The following is an 18,504-nucleotide window of genomic DNA, read 5'->3' on the forward strand; positions in this document are numbered from 1 at the left end:
TACTTTTCACATTTATATGATATTTGATCATCATTGGTTTTTCCCTTTGTTCCTTTAAGTCTTTCAAGTGGATTTGTGTGCCTGTGTGCATGTTTTAGTAGCAGATACATTGGTCGCATCACAAAAATATGTAAACTATCATGAGGAAACAATTCCCAGAGGGAAACACTGTCTATAAAATCACCCCCATGGCTTCTCAAAGCATCATAAATTCTGTTCTCAATTCTATTCCTTGCCTGTTTAACCCCACAAGAGAGCGGCTTCCTTACAAGTCAGCGTGTATTCATATATTCGTATTGTTTTATTTCATATTGATGCTGAGAGCAACTTTATGTGGCAGCGGTGGGACTCCTGAACCATAACCAACTCAATTTGGCGCATGTGTGTGTCACATGTGGGGGTCGGGGGGGGGGCAGTAGAGAAGATGATGGGTCTCAGCTCAGAAATAGTGAGAGGTGCCAAGTTATGGATGGAGCAGAGGAGAGGAGAGGAGAGAGGGGTGACTTTCAGGAGGGGGAGAGGAGGATGGGTAGCCCTCAGCTCTTTTCTCTATCTCCGAGGAGGTGTGTGTGTGTGTTGATGTGTGTGTGTATGTGTGTGTGTTCACGTGCACGCCCAGACTCTCGCCCGTATGCATCGGCATGTCGTCCTGAGGCGTTGTTCTTGTTAAGGTTATTAGGGAAGATGTCTGGCGCTAATCAGTGGAGGGCTGCAGGGACCCCCACTAAACGGCCTCATCATCAGAGGGCCCCAGTGGTGATAAATCTAGCCCCAAGCACCCAGAGGGCCTGCAGGTACAGAGCCTGTTATCTGCCTCTGTTTTCACTGGTACATTGTAACAACATGTAAATCAATACTCAGGTTAGGTTTAGGGCATTTCTCTATATCTGATAGGTGTGTTGGAGTTTGATCAATGCATGGTAGAATCGATCAGGTGAAGATTTGTTGCCAAAGAGGCTTCTCTAAAAGTAGAAAAAAAAGTTTTTGACTTTACAAGTAGTTCATATTGGTGCAACATATTTTGTATTCGTAAGTGCAATACAGGAAAGTTATAGATAAATTACAATAAATAGATGTTAAGAAATCCTTTTCTTTCTCTATCGCTATCTCCGCTTCTTCCTCCACTTTCTGCATCTATCCGTCTCTTCTATTCTCCTCCTCTATCTGTGTTCCAGCCTGGGGCAAGCAGACGTGTTATGTTAGGGCACTAACTACAGAGTGTATGGACCCACACACACACAGAGTAGCAGAGACAGAGAGACACTCAAGTGTGAAATGAGATCTCTGCACAATCAGTGGGAGTCCCAGCCATAAAGCACATCCAGCTTTTCAGCTCTAAGGTATCATCGAACAAATCGCACAAATCCTCGCACTAGATGATCGTAAAGTTGCTGTGTTCTGGTAACATGGGTGTTTTTTCTCTCCTCTTCACAGATGAACCCATTCATGGACATCGGAAACTGAAACTGAGCGATGGGTCTTCCTTCTTCTCTTCTTTTTTTCTCAAAGAAGAGCAGACATTTTGCACCAAATAACATTTCATCAGTTTTTATTCCTAACACAAACCAAACAATTTGTAATAACTTGTAGTTTTGACACCAAAATTATGGTAACACATAAACTCTCACACATGAACCACCTAATAACTTTGACTCTACTGACAAACTGACAAACTGCAGCGTCTCATCAGAAATCAACGACTCTATATCCATAACAACGACAGACATCATTTTTATGGTAACAAAGGGCCAATATCCCCCACACACATTATTTTTTCTCTATTTTGTGATTTGCAATAGAATTTTTGATGAGCCTCCCTCAGGCCTCTGCAGGTTGTGTATCTCATTCCCATATTCATAAAGCATAAATCGATATAAGCTACAACTGCGTGCTGCATTCTTCTCTGTACCACTGACACATAAAGAGGCTGAAAAATGTTTGTATGCAAACGCCGAGCGACAAGGATCCGTGATGGGAGGCACGGGATTTCAACAACTCTCCTTTCTCTGTGATGGATGGATACCTCACTGCTACCCAGATGGAGAGAGGTATATGTGGGGAGGACACGGGGAGTACCAGGGGGATAATAGACAGAGGAGGATAGAGGGCAAAATCACAGGAAAGAAGCAGGGGGGAAAAAGAAAGAAGATAAGGGATGTGAGGGACGTGAGGATAAAGTTTACAGGGTTTCAAAAAGTCCGGAGCTACTGGGCAATATTGATTTAAACAGAAAGCAAAGATCTGAGATTAAAGATTAGATCTATCATCTCTATCAACCTTCTAATTCCAGAAATGTCTGCCTGTCTGTATATGGTTCGCATATCTCGAGAACTGTTCATCTTATTTGGTTCATTCTTGGCATGGGTATTTTTAAGGGACCGGGGAAGTGTAGTGTTGAATTTGGTGCGACACGGACACACATTACATTCAATATCCATAAAATTGTAATAAACAGGCAACCAGTGCTTTGTAGCAGTCAGTGGGGGCGGGGCAGTGTGTCCTCAGTCTCCGGACTGAGTTGAACATTTCTCCTTCTACATCCTCAGATAAACTATCACAGCAGACGGCTCCAAAGTCAAATCGCTACCAGATCATTTTGATAATATGGCTTATATAAGGCAGACTGACACAGACATTCACTGGTGCCATGGGTGCTGATCTCCTTCTTGGCAACAACATTCAAAGAATGATAAACCAGGTAGGATGAACGCAAAGTTTTCAAACTTTTGGGCACTGTCACTGTAATAAAAGGGATTATTTTTGCGTTTCTATTATTGTTTCTTGTCATGGAATGTTGCTTTTATTTGCTTTCTTTGTTCAAAAGTTAGATGCAGAGATTGAGGGCATATGGAAGACGCCGGGCGGTTGGCGTAGCGGGAAGACACAGGGAGATGCAGGAAGACAAGGTGATCGCAGCGGGGGAGGCAGAGGGTATAGGGGGAGTTTTGGATGGTCTAATAAATCGAGTGAGTGAGTCCACTCATTTTTGCCCATGGGACAAATCTAGTCGCGCTCACCGGCGCAGTGCAGCATCAGGGAATTGCAGGGTAATGAGAGCTTATTCTCCCCTGTAGTGTTTGTTCATCATCATCGCCACCCCCCCACAACCTCAGCCTCCCACCAGGCACACACACACACACATGCACCTACACAGAAGCATGCAGATGTAGCATTTAGATGCTGGTGTGGAGTTTTACAGGAGCCTGTGCAGACACACACACACTAGTGTTGCAGACATGCTGTTGGTTTTGTGAGTAAGGTCAAACAGCGAGGTGTTATTGCTTAAATCTGCTGCTGGCGCCAATTTTGGATGTCACACTCAGCGAGCCACACACACGTGCACGGATCAATGACACCCTCTTTTATCCACAGGTCCTTTTTAGCCTGAGGAGGCCAATCTGTCTGAGGGTAGATCCTACATGCAACCAACCACAGCCTTCTTTCACACAATTTCCCCCCCCTCCACTCTCTCTCTCTTCTGTCTCTGCAGTCCGCGCTCCGTCCTCCTAGCCCCGGGGCCGGGCTGTGACCACGAGAAGTAGGCTGGTGGTCCCAGCAGGAGCTGAGGCTCAGACACGCCATTAGCATGAGGGAATTAGAGTCATTATGAGAGGAAGGGCAACGGAGGACGAGTCCTTCCCTTGATCTGCAGAGGAGGTTTGGGAAGTTGTGTGAGGAGAAAAGACACAAAGAAGGAAGAGTTGTTCATCAGGTCATTGAGAAACATATGTCCAATATGTAGTACATGCAGATATTATGTACTTGTACATGTGGTAGTATTGTGAATGGTCAGTACTCTGAATGCTACATGTGGAAGATGTAAATGTGTTTGAAACAAAAACTCAAACAAGAATTCCTGTGTAATCCATGTGCAGTCAGTCAGTTTTTCAAATGAGAATCATCATGCTGGAAGAACAAAAGTTCACTTAATCTTTGTAATAAATTATTATTGTTGAAAATAAAGGCTCCTTTGTTTCTCCAGTGCAATAGTTGACTTGTTGTCACCTCTAAGGTGCTGAATAGAGCCTAACACAACAGCAGCAATTAGAGATATCAAAACCAAATACAGCAAAATACAAGAAACTTAAAAATCTAAGACACATTAAACAATGTGGAAGCAAATGGATGAGTTGGTTTTAGCTCTAAGATTCATTCACACAGCATCAAGTAAACACTATGAGTTTCTCTTATTTGTTGTCCACAGTATATAATGAAAATTTGAGCACAATCTTAACATTTATTGCAATTAAATGAGACTCAGCTGGAAATACTGAAACAAAGGGAAAATACAGCTGATCTGAGTCCTTTTAATCGCATTTGCACTCAATTAGTATTTATCTCCTATAAAAAGTTTGGGAAAAAATACATTTTGTTCAAATGTAATAACTTTTGTATGAGAGTAATATTGATAGCCATGCAAAGGTGGAACAAAAGATTAGATCACCAAGATTCCAGGGGCCCAAAGTGAAATTTCTCCCAGGGACTCAAAAAGGCGAAGACAAGCCCAGCGTAGTGAAAGAAGCTTCTCCATTGTGTCTCCATTTATTCAACGTTTTTCATTCATCTCTTTCTTAGCTCTGCCAGACAGCACATTGTTACTGTCACAGATAACATGAGTCTATTCCATGTTCTTCCCCATGTCGTTGTTTTAAACCAGACATCAACGTTTATCTCTGAAAACCGACAGAGCAAACGGTTACGGGAAGGAAGCCGTGTGCTTAATTTCACACATAACCACAACATAAACTCGAATGTCCCTATATATATTATTTTTTCCAATTTGCCGTGGATTTTCAGGGTTCCACATCTAAACCCAGCTTTTCTTTTAAAGGAGGATTGACCCTCTAATGGGTGGGGTGGGGGGGACACATCTGTCAAGTGCATAAACATGACCCTGTCTTTGAGTCTCCATCATCTCATTAACTTGTGCCGGGCAGCCGGGGCCGTCTCCATTATCTTTGCACGTGCAGAACATGAGTTGAATCTGGAGGATGGACTGAGCAATTATCTGCTTTTTTAAGCAAGGTCAGCAACACAGACCAAACATCCACCGGTCACTTTGTTAACAGACGGACGGCGCGACCACAGACTGTACAGACACGCTATGAAAGAAGCACTTTCTCTTTGTCCGGCGTCTGCAATTAAAAATCTCATTTCCACTTATAAAATGCACAATAATGGCTCGACCAATTAAAAGTGAATGTGTGAGATTACTGAGATAATGAAGAGGGAAAAAGCTTTTGTTTGATAAAATGGTGTTTTTCTTTTCCTTTGGCTTCACATTGAAATTCCATTTCCATTAACTTACAAATGACTGTCTTTTTTTTCTCATTAGAGCGATGCCACAGTGTAAATGATCCCAACATGTTGTGTTGTGTCCCCTTTACACTAAATTATACATCAAGACTCAGTTTTAAATGAGAGGCTAAATAGTTTTTTATGTATAGTGAGTTTTTTCTGAATATGACGGTGAATAAAAATCCGCTCTTATTGCGTCACTGTGAGATGCACTAATGATTCTTTAATTAGACCTTAATGTCTGCGCTCCTCCCCCACCTCTGACACCCACTATACGAAGAGTGTTTCTGGAGGACGCAGCTTTAATAAAGCAGTGACAACAGGCTATGAAAAATCTTTTTTCACAAAATGTATATTAGAAAGCTGTGTTATGTGTTATTGTGGTGTGCTAGGGTTAGGACACCGTCTTTTGAAGTCTTTATGAGGGTTTTGGCTTTCATAACAGACGATGATCCACCTTCAATGTACAGGCAGACACACAGTATGTGTATTTGTGGACAGCAGAAAAATAATAGAACAATATCGAAGTCAGGTTATAGGACAGATATTTCCTCTTGATGTCAGTCATTGTCTTTGGTTTAAATTCAACCATATATCTCTATTGTCTCAAGTGAGATCAAATGAGGCGGCACCGGTTGGAGCCAAGCATTTAGAAAAGAAAATTGAAGTTGTGGATTCAGAAATAAGGGATGTCTACTTCCCTGTTGAGGCTAGCAAATAGCCACATTTAGCACATATCATATACTGTACATAAAGATTGACGCCACTTCCTCCTGTATTGCAAAAATGTACCTAAAATTGTGTTTTTGACATCATTTGGAGCCAGAGTCTGCACAGTTCTGGTCGTGCTGTGTAGCCACATTTTTTATCAAAACAAAACAAAATTGCACTTTAACTGTAAATTGTACAGTGTTGGACAACTTCATATTCATTTGTGCAAAACCATAATATCTAAATGTTGTTTTGTTGAATTAGAATAAAAACCACAAATTCAAAAATATTCAATGAAAGAAAAGATAAGCAGCTTCAGATCAGTCAGAAATAGCTTTTGGTGAACAAAACCATTGTATAGTAAAGAGACCTGAGACCTTATTCATTGGTTCCCCTGACTGTGTTCTCCCTCATCATCACCACTCGTCATCATCACTTCACCCGTCGACCAGAGACTCGGCCCAGGCAGGTGTGTGTGAGTCCGTATTTCTCTCCAGGGCAGGAGAGCGGAAGCAAAGGTGCCACAAAAACTCATGATGCTGCACTCTGCTTAATGTGAGATATCATCATCAATGGCACTCAGCATTATCCCACACCTGCCTCCTCAGGAGCGCAGCGTAAGGTTGAAAAGGATCAATCTTTTAATCAGGGTAAAAAAATCATTTGGCAGGATGCTGCGTTGTGTTTTAATTTTTTGCTGAAAAGGAGGTTGACTAAATGTGATGCACATTGTCTTTTTCTTTGTCAGTGTCTGAAAACCTAAAGGGGTTGGACTTTCAGTGATTTTTCTTCTGTTACCGCTGAGACTCAGATCTGGGACACAACTCTTGTGACCTGTTTCTTTCAGGTTTCCTGGGACCTATCCCCCAAAAACATCCTTCCTCCCAGAGACGAGAGTTTCTCTGAAAAAGTGTCTGTGATCTAAAGTGGTGGAAGTTTACTAAGCATGTGAAATCTCTTTAGATCTGCAGCACTGGAGGTGTCCCTCGTTCTTTAAAGCAGGATAAACCAACAGCTCTCTAACTCCACTTTAATTCCTATCCCTACTCTTCTCCTCCCTCTGTTGCTCCCCCTAAAACATCCACTAATAAACATCTCTGTGCCTCATTAAGGATCAGAGGAGGAGAGGCACCGGCTGCTCCAGATGTTTGGCGGAATACCCCCCAGGTCCAGCAGCGTCTCTGTCAGAGAGCTTGTGTGTAATACTCCCTATCAAGTGTGCACGGAGACACGAGCGTGTGCACAGATGTGTGTGTGCGACCACACTCTGACTGTGTGCATCCTCCCTCCCGCTTCCTGTTCTGTCTGTGGGCATCCCTGTGAGTGCTCCACTGCCCCACTTCCAGAGCAGGCGCAGACGGCGAGGGACGAGGTTTCCTCTGTGAGAACACTAGATGGAGATGTGGACAAACTCTGCTCAGCGTGGTTTTATAATCAGTCTCTTTGTCTGCTGATGCTTTCACTCTGAGTGATCTGTCAGGTCAACACATGCAGGTGACAGTATAAGATTTGAATGATTTATGAGGATGGTACCGGCTGTCTATGACAATCCTTACAGTCACTATTCTGCAGCTTTTCTGATGGATATGATAGAATCTCTCTAATTGCTTATTCTTTGTGGACCCGATCAGTGATTTTACGATTTATTGATTATTACTATTGTTTATACACAATTTCAACTACTCAAAGAGAGCATGCATATTTAACTGTTAAGTTTTAACTATTCAAACCAATTAAAAACAAGTACATATACTTTTGATTCAGTTTTCCACCCTCATTATCTTAAGAAGATATTGACGGACAGGTTTTCTTAACATGATCCCTTTCCATTAAACAAGAATTATTTTGTAATGTCAAGTTATTTTCTTCTAAGCTGCTGCCCCACTTCCTTGCCTTCAGCTTGCAGAAGAATGATTTACTCTGCCTTTATGAAATCAAAGTAAATGAAACATGAGGGAAAATGACAAGTTGCTGTTACCAAGTTGTCGTTTAGTCCTTGAAGCGTCATCAGTGACAAATGTGGCGACAACAGCATGGAGTGGATGAAATTAATCATAGGTCTCACCTTCCTAAACCTTTACCTTTCCCCACAGTGGGTGACAGCTCTCTGATGAACACATAATATGTATTGTGACCAAAAAGTCTCTGTTTGCCTGAACGTGTACCGTCTGTTAAGCTCTGCACGGATCGGCCTCTTGTTTAGAAAAACTGACCAAACCATTGATTATCAGCAAAATATTATAGGTCTCTTTTATAGATCACATTTGTAGATCATATTAACTGACACCATTATTTTACCATGGTTTTAATAAAATAAAATTCTGGTATCTCAATTGAAATGAGAATCATTTGTATTATTAGATTATTATTAGATCATTTGTTTTATAAGATTAGATTAGAGTTGGCTCTTATGTTTAAATATTGAAGACTTTTACTAATGAACCAATGGTTCCTCTCTGTGTTTTTATGTCAAACACAACAGTCGTTCCAATTTATCAGTTTTCTGTGCAACTTCCAGGTCAGCCTTTTATCCAAAGTGCCCAAGGATGGTAGTGGGCTTCAAGAAGTCTATGCCATGATTCTGCCTGTGTGAACTTTTGTGAGACTTTGAGTATTAATTTGTCATGGTCTCACAATCTCCTTGTGTTTGGACTTTGCTTTGATTTTGGGGGATTTGTCTATGTTTGCACATTGAGTCCTTTGTTTCCTGTTTTATTTTGAAACTTCTTTCCTTGTGTGTCTCTCTACCTTTAGTTCCTGTCTTTGTCTGGTTTCCCTCCTTTCTTGATTACCTCCCTCCTTTATCAGTTCCACCTGTAGTTAACTAAAACGTTTTTTGACCTTTCTTTTAGCCTTTATGTTTTGGACACTGCTTTTCAGACTCCTGATCTGTTCACCACACTCGTAAGTCCTATTGAACACTGTTTGTTCGATCCATCCCCATCTGACATCTGCATTTGGGTCCTCACCTGTTACAGGACATGGCAGTTCACTATTAATAGTTCCATTAGAGTGGAGAACCATGCATGAATACATATATAATATTATAATGACAAAAGCAGTTCATGTTAATTAGTTTAAACAACGTATTAATGAAATGCCTTTTATTGTTTTGTACAGGCGTTCTGTTAGAGGTGAATTTTATTACATTGTCTTCATGTCAGTGTATCATGAGTGAATTAATATCGGTTAACTATACATGAACATCTCACTGCTTCTTGGATGGATGATGTGAATGAATTTTCTTTGGACCTCACACTGAATCTCATTTTGAGACTGACAATGATGTCATGTCACTGACCTCACCAACAGGTGGCAGCAAACGGCTCTCAATCAATCAGGGCGATTCATTCCAGGAGAGAACACAACTGACAGTCGTGTTAGACAAGACAGTAATAAATGAGCTGGACTATCCTATTCATGCTGTTTTAAACATGTCATGACAACCATAGCATGAGAGGAACAATGGTCAACAATGGTTTGAATACACGAGACAGTGAGTTTCAATATGCAAGAATTTTAAAGGAATGTGTCCCTTTTTATTTAGGACCCTTTAACTTTTGTTTCAAGGGTGAAATCTAAAATAGTTCCCCATAGATGACCTTAACTGGCTTAAATGCACCTGCCTTTGAATAGCACCTGTTGCTGCAGATGGTCTCATTCACACTTGGTGCGACACATTTCTTTTAAATCTGCTCTTTCTTCAAGTTAAATCTTTAGATAGTGAGCATAAAGTTCAGTAGTTTTAATGTACACTTCCTGTTGGGTACTTTAATCAGTTAAACGGCTGAACTAAATGACCTTTGCAATTCAAAGAACCCTTATCTGACACAAACTAGACCAGGGACCCCAATTTGATAAGATGTTTGATTTCCAATGTGTTACTACAGTGTGTGAATGTGTATGAATTTCACGAGCAATATATTGTAACTTTCTGGGTAGAAAATGTTTGACTCATGACCTCAGCACTTCTAAAATCCTGACTATGACCCTGAGCCTTGACACAGTCCTGGCGTTAGGGGTCTCATGAACTAATAGGTCTTATGACATGTTGCATAATACCTCAAGTCCATAATGAAAAGTTATGAATGGGAGCCTGCAGTGGGAACAGGACCTTTAGGTGCGGAGTTGTGTTAACAGCGTTGCTCCTCCACTGCAGGCCTGGCCCTTCCCCGGTGGGCGTGCGTAAACGGCCCCAGCCTTCTCTAAATATAACTCCCCTCCAAAACAGAAAGACAGAAAAGGGGGAAAGGGACATTCACCCAATCAGAAGCGGTCTAAAACTTGTCAGAGGAAAAAAAAAAGGGGGTGTCTTTCTGGATACAGTGTGTGTTTGTGTGTGTCTCATAGCGTTTTTGATTCATTTTGTGGCCCCGGGTTGCGTGGTGCTGGCTGTGCGCGCAGCGGGAGGCGCATTGTGCGTATGCAAACTGGACGACATGGCCATTGTGCGCGTTTGGGCATATATGGAGGCACCGGTGGCTCGGAGAATACAGCCCGTCTGAAGTCTCGGGGAGAGTCGCGTTTGTCTCCTGCACTCGACTTTTCTCCACTTTCCAACAAGCGCTCCGCTCCGTCGCTATGAGCTGCCTGGATGTGATGTACCACCAAAGCTATGGAGCGCACTACCTCCCTGCAGCGGCGTACAAGGCGACGTACTACAACCACCACCATCAGCAACAACAGGTGAGAGACTCATCACTCAACTTGAGCAGCTACAGAGGGACACTGACACAACTTCCTTTAGGGAAGAGAAGAAGGTTTACACAAGGTGCGATTTAGGATTAGGAGTGAGTACTTTATTTGCTCAGGATACCTGAGAGAAAGAAAAGTTGAAAAGTTTGTAATGTACTAAAGCACAGCAGCTAAAAGTAAAATAAGACTGAAGTAGCTTTATGAGGATAAACTACTATTCCAGAAAAAAACTGAATAATGTCACCATCCCTAAAAAGCCTTCGTTCTTCACACAAACTTTTTTATGTCTTCCACACACACCCAGCTCTTAACCTGAAACCTGAAAAATAGGTTATGACACACAACTATTAATCCTATTATTCAAATGGTGATGTAATGGCAGCCATTCAGGAATGTGGATGAGGCACATTGAGCTTCACAAATAGTTGGAGAGCAGTATGGGAAAAAGGAAACCTGTTTTCAAACAACACCCAAGCTGGACCCAGATAAAATAAATACTACTTACTTAAACTCATGGTTTATTTAAAGTCAAATTTTATTTAGTCTAAAGTTTTTCTTTCAGTAGGTTGATTTAACTGTTCTTAAAACGATGTCTATGCTCTTGTAAAAGCTCCTCTATTCTACTGAGGTGAAGTTTATTCCTCATTATTGAATCTCTGTTGTGTCTTTCCCAGAGGAAGCTGAGTGTCTACAGTAAGATGCAGGAGTGTATGGAGCAACAGCAGGAGAATCAAGGACCAGGAAGAGGGATGCATCCCTCCAGGGACCAGGGCCTCCGGCACGGTCCTGTACGCGAGCTAGGAGGCCGCAGATCGATGTCCAGCTCAGAGCTGAAGGACAGTACCCAACCAGCCGAGGCGGAGTACTTGAGTTCCCGGTGCGTTTTGTTCACGTACTTCCAAGGCGACATTGGCGATATGATAGATGAACATTTCTCCCGAGCTCTCAGCCAGTCCAGCGCCTTCAACAGTGAGACCAAGCCAATCAGAGTGACTCAGCAGTCGGCTTCAGCCACCGCCGGTGTATGGAAAGGTGAGAGGGGCATCAAATCTGAGTTAATGTTAAAGTTGAAATGTTAAAGTTGTTGAAAACGAGTGGTGTCTAAGTGCTTATTTGTTTGTGGTGTTTGTTTTAGATGGTGGTTCTCTCTCCGAGGGCCAGAGCGGCTCAGTTTGGAACAGCACCACTTATCCATCCCAGACCAGTCCCTGCCTCCCATCTGTCTCGGCCTCAGTCCACCCAGACTTTTCCCCCAGCCCTGTTTCCTTTAATCACCCAGACGGAGCTCTGTGGGCCGGACACATGCTCTCACAGGCCAGCCTCCCTCCTCCGGCCACGCTCCCCGAGAGCTGGACTTACAGCCTGAACACCCAGAGCACGAGCGGCTACACCAACGTCCACGACGTCTACCATCCTCACCCCCACGCCCATATCCACTCCCGGCACCACCACCACCCAATGCTCCATTCATACCCGGCCCACAGCCCAGTGCTGGATCCCAGGTTCAGTCCTTTGCTGCTTCCGGGTGTTAGGAACCAGAGTCAGCCAGCTGCCAACGCTGGGAGCTCCCCACACAGTGACGGGGTGAAGACGGAGATGAATCCTGGCAGCAACAGTCCTGTAACAGCTACGTCTGTCACATGGACCCCATCAGCCCTTCATGGATCTCTGGAGACATACGACTCAGGTAGATACTACAAAACAATGCAGCTGTGAGCACTAGTCTGACTTCACATGTGCTCAATCTTTGTAAACAGCAGTAAAAAGCACAATGATAATTTGAACTTTTCTTTCTGTCTCTGCAGCTCTTGATCAGACCAAAGCAAAGACGTCAGTTTGGTTCTAATTGCTGAACTGAGAAGAATCAATTGACACCAAAAAGGATCCATTCTGTGGCTTTATCAATGTATGGCTGCAACACCAGCACTGTATTGTAACTGTAGATAGAGAATGCTAACTGTAGCTTTGACTATGAGTCCTGCACTGTCCATACAACTTATTATGAGGGTTAACTCAGGCTTTGGACTTGAACTGACAGCGATCTAATGCTTTGGCTGCAGGTCAGAGGTCAAGGATTTCGCAAAATGGCAAAAAAACACACGACTAGCTTTAAGGATGGAAGTCCTCCTCTTCACTGTCAGCACAAAAATATTTTTGATGCAACGTGAGACCAAGTGGTTCTGTTTCAAGAGCTTAATTTTGATCCACATGTTCTTTTGTACAGTATGTTTGTCGATAACTGTAAATTTTATTTTTGTGTACAGTTTTGCCATGCTACGTTTGCTGGATGACTTATGCTAATTTGTTGCCTGAATGCTACTTTTTAAATTTTTGCCTTTTGGGTAATGTGTAGTGTAAATATTGGTAGTGAAATAAAGTTGTTAAACATTTAAAGCTGTATTTGCAAATGAGTTATTTTTCAGACTGTTCTAGTTCCAAACTAATTTTTTGAATATAAGTGGAGCACACACTTCTAAATATTTTTATCACTAAAAATTGAATTCTGCTTCTTAATAGAAGTTCATTAAGTTAAAATTCTGCTTCTAAAAGACAGTGGTTTGTTGTGCATTACTTTCTTATTTCATCCAGAGATTTTCCGATATGGATACTAGCATTCAAAATGTCTCCGATACTGCCGAAAATGCTGAGTCGAGCATCTGCGGTTCCCTAAATCTATGTACAGATCTGATACCACGTTTTTAAAGTATTTTAGTTTCTCTTAAATTAAACTGTGATACTGCCACTGGCCCATACTGTTTTAAGAGCAGCCAATAACTGATTTTAGGTTGTGTAGCGTTGGCTAGAGCTAGCTTAAATGCCCGCGGTTTGGCAATATTTAACGCTAGAAAGTCCCACAAGTAAAACCGCAAAGCTCATTCAAAAATAGCTATGACATGCATAATTTTACGACTGTTAAAATTTGTTATACAAGTAGTAATTTTATTATTTACTGGTAGTGGTACTTGGTATTGGTATTAGCAAAGTCCAGGCGTCGGGAAGGGGACAATATTATCGGAACATCCCCAATGAAATACTTTGTGTTAACCTCAATATACTTGAGGCCAATATTCCACACACTGATCTGATGCTGTTTTTTCCCCCTATTTCTTTTACATCATATCTCAGCTCCAGGACCTTTGTCATTATTTAATTAAAATCAAAATTTTAAGGGTTGATGACTTTACCAGAATAATCATTACTGAAGGAATGGCAGGTTATTAGGTCAGTGTATATAGGAAGTTATTGCGACAACCAGGTAACTTTATAACTTCTAATACAATCCAAATTATCTACAAAAAGGCTAATGTAATACTCGCTCTTTTGATGGTTGCAATACTCAATAACACATTGTACCAGGTCTGTTGCCAAACAACAAGCTGTGCACAATGGACCAAACAGTAGCTGACCTATTGTACCAGTGGAAGTGGATTGCATTCCTCAGATAACTCTTGAAAGGTACCATGACAGGTTTGTTGTCTGTCTCCACACAAACACACATGCAAAAACACACACAATCCCAGACTGATGAGCACACACCAAAGAATGCATTTCCTGTCTGGACAGGAAGTTTCTCCGATAGTAGCACAATTCTCACATGCTCAAATACCTACACAAAGAGAGACACACACACACACGTGCAAAGACATGTTTCAGGTATCACAGTTTTGTTTTGTTTTTTATTCAGGTTATTCATACATATTCTGGCAGGTGTCTGAATGAAGAACTTTACTGATTTGAATTCTGAAGAATTCATTGATTAATGATTGATCACAATGTACATGTAGTGACGCTGAACTCTGAGGATGCTGCTCACTCGGTCTGGTGCAAGGACCGGACTTATTTGTACCCATCCAATCATAATGAACAGCTGCCTGAGCTTGTGCATGGGTGGCCGTGCATGTGTGTGTGTGTGTGTGTGTGTGTGTGTGTGTGTGTGTGTGTGTGTGTGTGTGTGTGGTGAGTGGTCTGACCAGGTGGTATGATCAGCAGGCGTAGTCCACTAACATTCCAGCCTCCTCTGCTACAAACAGTATCTCATTCTCCGCTAACCAGTATATTGCTAATCTGGACCTAAGCTACTGCATTTCTGTCCAAAATATCGGTAAATCATGACGCATTGAAGTAAAGAACCTTGATGGAAAAGGGTCAGAAATAATGAGATTTGTTTTTTTCAATTCCTCAACCAGCTTCAGTGGATTTCAATTTATTGCGAGAGTTTTCTACATGAAATAAAGTTCATGTACATGTTGCTGTAAACAGGAAGCAGATGTATACTTGGTTGCAGAAAATGCTACGAATGAGGAACAAGAATTTTAAAAAAGAAGATCAGGGATTTCTTCACTTGGAACGACTACAAGGTGGTACCGTTACTGGAAATAGGTTTAACAACACCTTGTTTTCAAGTCATGACTGATGCGATCCAATCAGGAAGTACACGTGGATGTCTACACTATTGGATCCAAAATTAAACACAACCACAGAGTTTTCAAATTAAGTCGGGGCCAGCAGCTTTTCCAAAAGTCTCACTTTTAGTAGCTCTAAACACCGGAATAGTGTGGAGACAGATTAGTTTAGATGTCAGCAAACTCATATTTTCCACTACAGTTTATTTGCTTTGATGTAAGAGATTTTCTGTGACATCCTCTATCGAAGTATTTAGTACACCAAGCCTCAGGAAAACAATGGAGAAAAAACATGGCAAGAGGAAGAGTATTTGGAAATATTCCCCAGCAATATTCCCTCCTCTTCTTCAGAGCCCCTAATTAGCATTAGCATGTAGCCTCTGCATCAGCATGTAGTGCAGTTATATGCTAACAGGCGTCCCGCTGGCAGCCTTGGAGGATCTCCACAGGCACTTCCACTGCAGGAAGAGCACTGAAGATACAGAAACACAGACCTGAGAGCTGAATGGGAGTGAATTAATATGTCCATTAGAAATGGCCGAGCCAGAGGTTTAGGAAATGTTGCATGTGTAGCATTAGTGTTCCATTAAAGTTTAAATAGACAACGCTTTGTGCTGATATTGACGATCTTCACAGCAGTAACTGATGACACCATCATAGAATGTATTATTGTAACTGACAATATAACAGTAATGCATTTAATTTCTTAAAAGTAATCTGTAATCATTGCTAACAACACATTGTATATATCTTTCCAAATCAATCGAATCCGTTTTCTTTACATTGTTAGCACAGTTATCCAGTTATAAACCCACACACACACACACACACACACACACACACACACACACACACACACACACACACACACACGGTTCTCCCTTACACAAAATACATCAAATGAGAAATGGATGAGCCTGAAGCCAATCTGGGGCTTTGGATCCTCATCTCCTCGTTGCCATGATTGCCTCTTTTGTAACCAATATTTATTTCCTTTTTGTATCAGCGAATCACATTACTTTTTTTCAGGGATGACAAAAAATAGATTTATTATGTCTTTTTTTTTTATTGGAATTCACATTTTCTTCTGACCTGATGAGCCCTGTTTGAATTTGTTATGATGCCAGATCAGTCCTCAGACTATTGAACTACTCACCTCTCTGCTGCGCTCATATATATCTATATAAATATATATTGAATACATATATTGAATTGAACCAAATTAAACCAAGTGCTGAAGAAACACCAGGAGAATGGCAGAGTCGCAGGCTGAGAGTCCACAAAAAAGGGTGAAAAGAAAGAGTGAGAAAGAAGGAATCAGTCATAACACGGCCAGCTACACATTCCAGAGTAATTGAGCAGATGATTAGTCTCACAATCAGCAACATAACACCAGCTGCCTGAATGGAGAGAGAGAGGAGAGGAGAGACAAAAAAGAAACAATACAAGAGGTATTTGATGAATATGATGATTTTTTTCCTCCCAGCTCCATCATATCCTTTCACTCAATTTTCCTCTGTTATGACCTCAAACATCTTTTTCTCACTTCCAGCTCCACGCCTACAAATCACAAGGGTAATTAGAGCTAATTTGCCATCCTCGTGCGTGTATTAGGGGCATTAGGGGTATTAGTGAAAGGCTCAGCTTTCACCACACTGTTTGTGTCAACAGGGCAGCCTAATGAAGCATGCTGGGAGTTTCACAGAACACTTGTCCTGCTGATTACGCTTGATTCCTCTCTGTTTTAAATGATACCTGATTCCTTGTTAAAACGAGGAGGGACACCCAAGGAGTGGAAACAGCGCGGATGTTTAGCCCCTCAAAACAAGTATTAGTATCAGTGTTGAAATTAGGATCAGTTTAAATGAGTATTTCCTTAATTTCCTTTTATCAACCGAATGCTGCAGGTCCAATGTGTAATTGAGGTTCAAACAGGACCACCATTAAATCTCTATAAACTTTCCAATCTAAGATTAAATTAGATCATTAAACTTTCATTTAATTTAATTTGGATTGGATGGAGCTGTAATGATACCATGAAGAAAAAAGGGTCACAGCACAAGAGAGGAGGTAATAAGAAACTGAAGAGGAAGGAAGAGCTACAGTTAACAGGCGAAGATAATGGACAATTGTTCACACGTTTACAGAAAAGAACGTGTATATGAAACTATCCATTTTAACAGGCTTATCCATTTCCTCATTTGTTGCATCTTTTAAATAATCTGTTAAAGCTGTAGTTATAGATTTTTGGCCACTTGGGGACTGTATATAAAGATAGATGATGCATTTCCACTCCCTTCTGTTGTTTGAAAATGAAGCCAAAATATCCAAAATATCCAGGTCATCTTGTACTTTTTGAGTGAGTCACGATCTTGAATGGGGGCGAGATTCTCATTTTTGGGGAAGCAGTCATAATGTAAATCTTTTTATGGCGTTTTTCTTTTCTCTATTCATTGGCTGTATTTTCAATATTCAGACAATGCTCTCTTAATAACTTGCAACAAAAATATCTGGCTGTTTAGTTACTGAATGGGCCTCTTACTTTTCCTCCAAATGGCCGATGAAATTTGCATGATGAAATCCCGATTGATGAGAGCTGTGAGGCTGAACCAAAAAAGTAAAGCCATGTGACAAGAAAACCAAAACGAAAGAAAGTAGTAAAATTCTGCATAGATTCTGATTAGTATCATTATTTAATTTGCATTCATTATTTCATAGCTGCAGCAGTAAATATACCCCAAGTTCGACAAGTATTGCACAACACCGGTTTGGATCAACTAGCCATCTAACATGCTTCACCAGTTCAGTGATATTCGTAGTACAGCTCACTGTTATTTTCTCACAGACAAAGGAACACGCTGAACAATTGCATGGCTTCACTTTTATTACTTCAGGATGTTTAATCAGAACCGGAGGCAAAAGAAGAAAAAAAAAGGGGCATTTTAACAGTCACAGTTTCACGGCTTGTGTTTATCTATTTAGTCCCATATGGCAAGTCCTCGATCCTGAGTGGTGAGCATATGGTCTGCAGCAGCTCCGACGGCCGAGGGCTGGCTGTTAAATCAAATTTTAATACATAGTTACACCACGGGAAAAGATCAACATTTAAGCCTGTTTACAATGTACGGCATGAACATCCACCCATAACACAGGCCAGCCACATTCCTCTGCCTGCCCACACACAGAGCAGCCGGGATGCTCGATGATTTGTGTAGAGTTTAGAAATTCACTTTTAGACTTTCAAAATAAGAAATACTAGTGCAGTGCCCGTTCTAAACCTGTCTGTCTGGAATAGGCTGTTCTATTGGCCTATGTTACTGCTCTGGAGCTACTTTAGAATTATTCCTGAATTAGTCCATTAGTGAGTCCTCAAAAAGTTCTACAATATAATGTCACT

General features: G+C 41.4%; 1 protein-coding gene across 1 annotated transcript; it reads left to right on the forward strand.

Annotated features, from left to right (window-relative positions):
• Positions 1 to 10,253: 10,253 nt before the first annotated feature.
• On the forward strand, positions 10,254 to 13,098 carry vgll3 (vestigial-like family member 3). Its single transcript, XM_035175661.2, has 4 exons — positions 10,254 to 10,695; positions 11,379 to 11,736; positions 11,840 to 12,391; positions 12,510 to 13,098. The coding sequence occupies exons 1-4, from the start codon at positions 10,591 to 10,593 to the stop codon at positions 12,548 to 12,550; spliced, it is 1,056 nt and encodes a 351-aa protein (XP_035031552.1). The 5' UTR covers positions 10,254 to 10,590; the 3' UTR covers positions 12,551 to 13,098.
• Positions 13,099 to 18,504: the final 5,406 nt, after the last annotated feature.

This window comes from Hippoglossus stenolepis, chromosome 13, assembly GCF_022539355.2.
Source record: "Hippoglossus stenolepis isolate QCI-W04-F060 chromosome 13, HSTE1.2, whole genome shotgun sequence".
NCBI lineage: Eukaryota > Metazoa > Chordata > Actinopteri > Pleuronectiformes > Pleuronectidae > Hippoglossus > Hippoglossus stenolepis.

Coding starts and splice junctions, on each gene's coding strand:
- vgll3 (XM_035175661.2), top strand. CDS start 10,591: ATGAGCTGCCTGGATGTGATGTACCACCAAAGCTATGGAGCGCACTAC. Junction 10,696..11,378: donor ACCACCATCAGCAACAACAG/GTGAGAGACTCA, acceptor TGTCTTTCCCAG/AGGAAGCTGAGTGTCTACAG. Junction 12,392..12,509: donor TCTGGAGACATACGACTCAG/GTAGATACTACA, acceptor CTGTCTCTGCAG/CTCTTGATCAGACCAAAGCA.